At 44.9% G+C, this 6,000-nt stretch overlaps 1 protein-coding gene across 3 annotated transcripts in view; it reads left to right on the forward strand.

The window, feature by feature from the left end:
• The window catches only part of BICRAL (BICRA like chromatin remodeling complex associated protein), an 83,485-nt gene extending 78,088 nt beyond the window's left edge, over positions 1–5,397 (forward strand). For all 3 annotated transcript variants that reach the window (XM_055330463.1, XM_055330464.1, XM_055330465.1), the window contains one exon: positions 1,470–5,397. In XM_055330463.1, coding sequence (XP_055186438.1) covers positions 1,470–2,251 — 782 coding nt within the window. In that variant the 3' untranslated portion in view covers positions 2,252–5,397. The remainder of the gene's footprint in view (positions 1–1,469) is intronic.
• Positions 5,398–6,000: the final 603 nt, after the last annotated feature.

Consider the following 6,000-nt stretch of genomic DNA (forward strand, 5'->3'; position numbering starts at 1 on the left):
CTCATGAAATCTCTAAAGAGAGTAAATGATCCTTACACTCAGTCTAAAGGGAGAGTCTGAAAGAACTGCTATGTAGCTAAAAGAATCCTCAAATCTTTCCTAAAAGAAAGAGAATGATGTAGGATATATTTCTGTCTCTTCTTCTTAGAACCTATGGATAAACCTTCCTACTTTTCACAGCTCCTCAGATATGAGTGTCACATGGACAGGGATATGCATCATCCCCCTGTGTATTGTGCCTCCACGGCCAGTGTTTATTGGAGTCTTCTTTTTTAGATGTCAAGGCTGTATCCCCTAATTCATATTCTGTGATTTGGTGAAGAAATTTACATCTTGATTTTACAGATGTCATCAAAGCCCTTTTTCACCTCTTCTCCCCTTCTGTAACAGCAGGCTGCCTCTGTGCCCTCAACCTCCTAAGTCCTCCTAACATTTTTCTTGCCATCCTGGGCTTTTCAAGCCTGACCCAGTGCAGTGCTCAGTCACAGACCTGGTTACTCCATACACCATTGTCCTGCCAAGCAGATATGATTTGGGATGCCTATTGACCATTTGTTTTGTGCTCCTGGCAAAGTGCAGCTTTGTAACGCTGGTCCCCTCACATGTGTCTACAGGGACTGAAATGCCATCACCCAAAGACAAGTAATTGTGTCCACTCCCACCCCACCCTAAAGCTTCCTTCCAGGGTCCTCTGCTCCAAGGGAGAAACCAAGCTAATACTAGCATCAAATTTCTGTCTTCAGGGATGTCTGGGTGGTTCAGTGGTTAAGTGTCTGTCTTCAGCTCAGGGTGTGATCCTGGAGTCCCAAGATCAAGTCCTGCATTGGGCTCCTTGCATGGAGCCTGCTTCTCCCTCTGCCTGTGTCTCTGCCTGTGTCTCTGCCTCTCTCTCTGTGTGTGTGTGTGTGTGTGTGTGTGTGTGTGTGTGTCTCGAGTGAATAAATAAAATCTTGAAAAAAAAAATCCTGTCTTCAGACTTTCAAAGCAGTCATTAATTTAAAAAGAGAGAGAGAGAGAGAGAGAGAGAGAGAGAGAAACTAGCTAAAGATAACACTAAGAGGGGCACCTGGCTGGCTCCATCGGTAGAGCACGTGACTCTTGATCTCAGGGTTGTGGGTTGAAGCCCCAGACTGAGTGTAGAGGTTACTTAAATAAGTAAGTAAACTTAAAAAGAGAGAGAGAGAGAGAGAGAATACTGAGAGATCAAGACAAAGTGGAGCTCTTTGCCCATCTGGTTTTCCCATTTGTCACCAATCAGCTACCTTTTCAAAGAGGTCTAAGCTTCTTGTCTGGAAGCCATGGCTACTCTTACAGGAAGCCGCCTCGAGTGTCACGTGCTGCTGCGTGGTCCTGGACCTGCAAGACTGGCTCGCTGAGCCAGGCTGGGTTTGCACCTGACCCACTGAAGGTCTGTCGTATAGTCCTTGCTCCCTCGTTCATTCTGCATTCTTTTGTGTTCCCATTTCCAGAGGGTTTTCAGGCGGATTTCTGTTGTTCCTTCAAACTTGACAAAGCTGCTCATGAGACGCAGTTGGGCCGGAGTGACCAGCATGGCAGTAAAACAACCAGCTCTCTGCAGCTGACGGCCAAGGCCCAGAGCCGAGACCGAGCCAAAGCAGGCAAGACAGAACCGGCGAATCATGACCAGTTTCATCTAGTGCCTAATCACATCGTGGTCTCCGCAGAAGGAAACATTTCTAAAAAAACCGAATGCCTCGGCAGAGCACTGAAATTTGACAAAGTGGGCTTAGGTCAGTACCGGGGCACATCTGAAGAAAAAAGCAGCCGGAGAGAGGCCGCGAAGGCAGGCTCTCCTGGCCCCGAGGGGCCGCGGAAAGCCTCGTGCAGACCGGATCACGGTACTGAGAGCAAGCTCTCCAGCATCCTAGTAGATTCTCACTTGGAGATGACGTGTAACAATTCGTTCCAGGACAAAACCCTGAGGAATTCTCCAAAGAATGAAGTTTTACACACAGACATCATGAAAGGGTCAGGCGAGCCCCAGCCCGATCTCCAGCTCACAAAGAGTCTAGAAACAACGTTTAAGAACATCTTGGAACTTAAAAAGGCCGGGCGGCAGCCCCAGAGTGACCCCACGGTTAGCGGCTCTGTTGAGTTAGATTTCCCCAACTTTTCTCCAATGGCTTCGCAGGAAAACTGCCTGGAAAAGTTCATCCCGGACCACAGTGAAGGCATTGTAGAAACTGACTCCATTTTAGAAGCCGCTGTAAATAGTATCCTAGAGTGTTAATAGCCGCAGCCCTGCCCCGCCCACCCGAGACCCGCCCCGGACAAGTTACATTCTTTCCTGGCAAAAGCAAATGGAAGTGGTCTCCTGTCTCCAGCCTGCTTGATCTTTCATCACAGGTTGTTCTTTCTGATCTCGATCCCATTCTTTGTTTCAGAGCAATACTCGTCGTGGTTACAGGGAGATCCTTTTCGCGAAATGAATCCTTGTTAGAAAGCAGTCTGATAGGCCTGACACATTTCAAGTGTTATGAAAGTGCTTAGTCATCTCTGTGTTTGTTTACTTGTTTTAAGTTAAAAACAAAACAAAACAAAACACCACCATAACTCACTGAGATCACAGTACACTTGGCCCTGGGTAAAATTCTGACAATCGTAAGTCATTTGAAAAGAACAGACTTATTAAAGAAAATCAAACAGGACCGGATAGAAGCTACTTTTTAAAGAATATCCCACTGCATCTCCACATTTTGCTTTTCGGGGTTGTTGTCACTGTCGCCGGAGGGCAGGCCACCTGGGTTTGCCCCCTCAGCCATCTCTGAGCCGTGAGCTGCCCACTGCTCTCCGGGGCCCCAGCCCTGCGAGGCAGCCAGTAGCACACAAGCAAGCAGGGCACTTGCAGGGCTTCCTTGTTCATCGTTCAAGTGCTTTTCTGATGCTCCTGGAGCAAAACCTCATGCTTTTCAGCCTATGCGTGTTGAGTTTCATCTAGGGAATGCTCTGTTCTTAGTTGCAACGGCATGACTTGAGATCATTTCACCAGGCTAAATAAGGAAAACGGAAACCAGTTAAGTGGCACAGTGTACAGGGGAGGCCGGGATAGAGCCTTGAGGAATATAATATGTATATATGTAAAAGCATATATATGTTAACTATTGAGAAAAAAAAAAAAAGCAACCAAGCGTTTTGCATTTTCTAATTGGATAGAGTCAACATGTGCTGTATGTTTTTGTTTGTTGCTGGGTTTCCTTTCATTTATCCTCTCCGTACCGTCTCCCACAAATAGCCAAGCGTCCAAAGCACTTTTGTTTGAAAGCTGTGTTGTCATTTTTCAGTTTAAACTTTAAGGGGACTTTGGTCTTGTTTATGCTTCTTGTCTGAGAACAGTAGTCACCCCCCCACCCCCGGCAGCAATCATTACCAAAACACAGACAAACCAAAGTTACCAGCCCCCCTACCCCCCGCCCCAACTGAAAGAAAAGACCTGAGACACGGGATTCCCACTTGAGAGCCAAAGGACATGCCTTGTCATGGTCTGTGTGTGGCCCGTGTTCATATTAGTAGACATGACTTATTGCTTTATTTATTTATATTTCTTTTCAGGGAGCTTTCCCCCATTGTCCTTCCTTGTGTTCCTGCTGAGGTCATCCCGTCTCTGCTGTCCCCTTCATCCTCAGTGTCATTGTAACCAGCCCATCTCTCCCATCATCAGGAAAGCAACATGACGGTATTTCATACGCGCCCTCCCCCACGTGTGTGCGCGTCTCCCTGAGCTGTTCAGATCCAGACGTCATTCTGGTGACAGTGTGGACACACTTACTCTTCCTCCCATGTGTGTACACTCTCTCATTCGTTCTGTTGATCTCTCTGGCTTTAGAGGTGCACCTGCTGGTCTCTATTCTGACATGTCCCCAGCATCTGTTTCTGGCTGTTGCCAGAACGGAGATGACCCTCATTGTCATCATGTTGGGCGCTTCTTTTCCAGATTGGTCTGCGATGGAAAGGAAGGCTTCTGATTATTGGAAAACACGGCAGCAGAAGACCCAGTCTCCCTGTCCCTCTCTGCCCCCACACTGCCCTCAAAGAAGCCCCTCAGTCTTCATAAAAGCAAAGTAACTTCTCCCCACCCCCACCCCCGCCCCAGCCAATAGAACTTGGAAAATCTGGGTCATTTTAAGGTTCCCATTTTTTCCTCATTTGTGCCAATGTCCAAGTTACAGATTTCCCCTTTTTCCTGTATTGTAACATATTAGAAAGATAAGTTGGTATTGCCAGTTGGAACTTTCTGTTTGGGCAGCCCTGGGGTAATACCCTACCCTGAACCCCATGATTTCATAGGCTCTTCTTCTCTTAGGACTCATGCTCCCTTCATTCCTAGCAAGACTTAAAGATGGTCCCTCCTAATCAAATTCTTCTCATTGTGGAACTCTTACCTGGAAGCCCTCATGTAGGCTACTCGTGGGTTACATTAATTACTGCTAATCAGTGGAATTCTTAAGGGAAAAGATAAACTTCATGTACATTTGTCACCTCCCTTTCTTCCCCTATCCTGCCCTGCTAGCCCAACCTCCGCCTTTCTATATACCATCTCAAAGAGTCTCTTAAGCCCTAACGCTTGTCTAGCAAAGAGAGCCTAATTTACCAAAATGATACTTGTAAATTTTTGTGTCCTTGTATGTAAGTCTACTTTCTATGGAGGAAAGATTCTAGATAATGACAAATGAAGATTACGAAATGTATTTTACTCCTGTGATTAGGTTATGCACACATGGGTCATAACTCGCATGTCGAGCCCCCTCTGGCGAAGGGTCAGAGAGCTCCGCCTCGGACGGCCAACTTTCAGTTGTTCAGGTTCATTAGTCAAGGTTAAGTTGTAGAACTACTTGTACTCAGTAACAAAAATCATTTTCTTTTCTTTTCTTTTTTTTTTTTCTGTTGTTGTTGTGGAAAAAGTGTGCATTTGTTATTAAGCATTTGATTTTCTGTGTCCTTAAGTACTGCCTAAAGATAAAGCAAATTTTAAACTGGCAATTACGAAAAAGAACTATTTTAGCTCTGAAGAATTTAGTAGATTTTGTTAGATTAGGGAGGCCTTACAGACTGACTTGTCTTATAGAGGACGCGTCACTCACTGTCAGTGTGGTGTGGGCTTTATTTGCTTAAATACCTTCATTTGTATAGTATGTCTCACTTGAAATTGCTTTGTATACATTTTGTAAAAATATTTATAAAATGTTTTGTAAAAAAAAGTATAACAAATTGCAGTTTATTTTGTTATGTTGGATAAATACTGTTAAAAGAAACCAGTCAGTAACTATATTGTTAATCCATGGTTAGGAAATGTTTAGTTGGAGATTACAAAATGAAACAACCATTGCAATACAGCCAAAGATTTGGGAAAATGTGCAAATGTGATTGTCTTGATTTTGCAAACAGGAGTGGCTCTTTTCCCAAAAGAAAGGGGTAAGTAAGTGTTCAGTTCTACTGAAATAGATTTACCATTCCCAGACAGGAGCCCAGCCAGTGAGGGGCTAGGATTGTAAGGGATCGGCCTTTCCAAATGGTTTCAAATTCATCAGGGTTGGTTGGTGAGAAAGTTTAGTCATGTCCATCTCAGGCCTCCATCCATACTCTTGTCACATGAGCCCTTACCTAAGGAAGGAAAAATGGGGTCATTTGAGAAGTTCCATAAATGAGCCTCAATCTACAGGAGGTTTTCTTCAATTACTATATTTATTTTGTTTCAGTTAAGGGCAAGAAGGCCGAGGGATAAGTACAGAAAACTATTTTACTCAAGACTTATCCCAGGGTTAACATGTTTCTCTTTGTATTCACACATTTGATTCATACCTCTGTAACCTTATCTGTAAAATCAACCCTCTGAGGCCCTTCTGAGTTCTTGCTGTCACAAATGGGAGGGACTCTGCCCAAATTGTTAGGAGAACTACCACAAGGTGAAATGTATTTCTGGCGGCGGGGCGGGGGGGGGGGGGAGTATGAGGCTCCTTAAATTTTTCTTTGGGGCTTAGGATT

This window comes from Nyctereutes procyonoides, unplaced genomic scaffold, assembly GCF_905146905.1.
Source record: "Nyctereutes procyonoides isolate TBG_1078 unplaced genomic scaffold, NYPRO_anot_genome, whole genome shotgun sequence".
NCBI classification, from domain to species: Eukaryota; Metazoa; Chordata; class Mammalia; order Carnivora; family Canidae; genus Nyctereutes; species Nyctereutes procyonoides.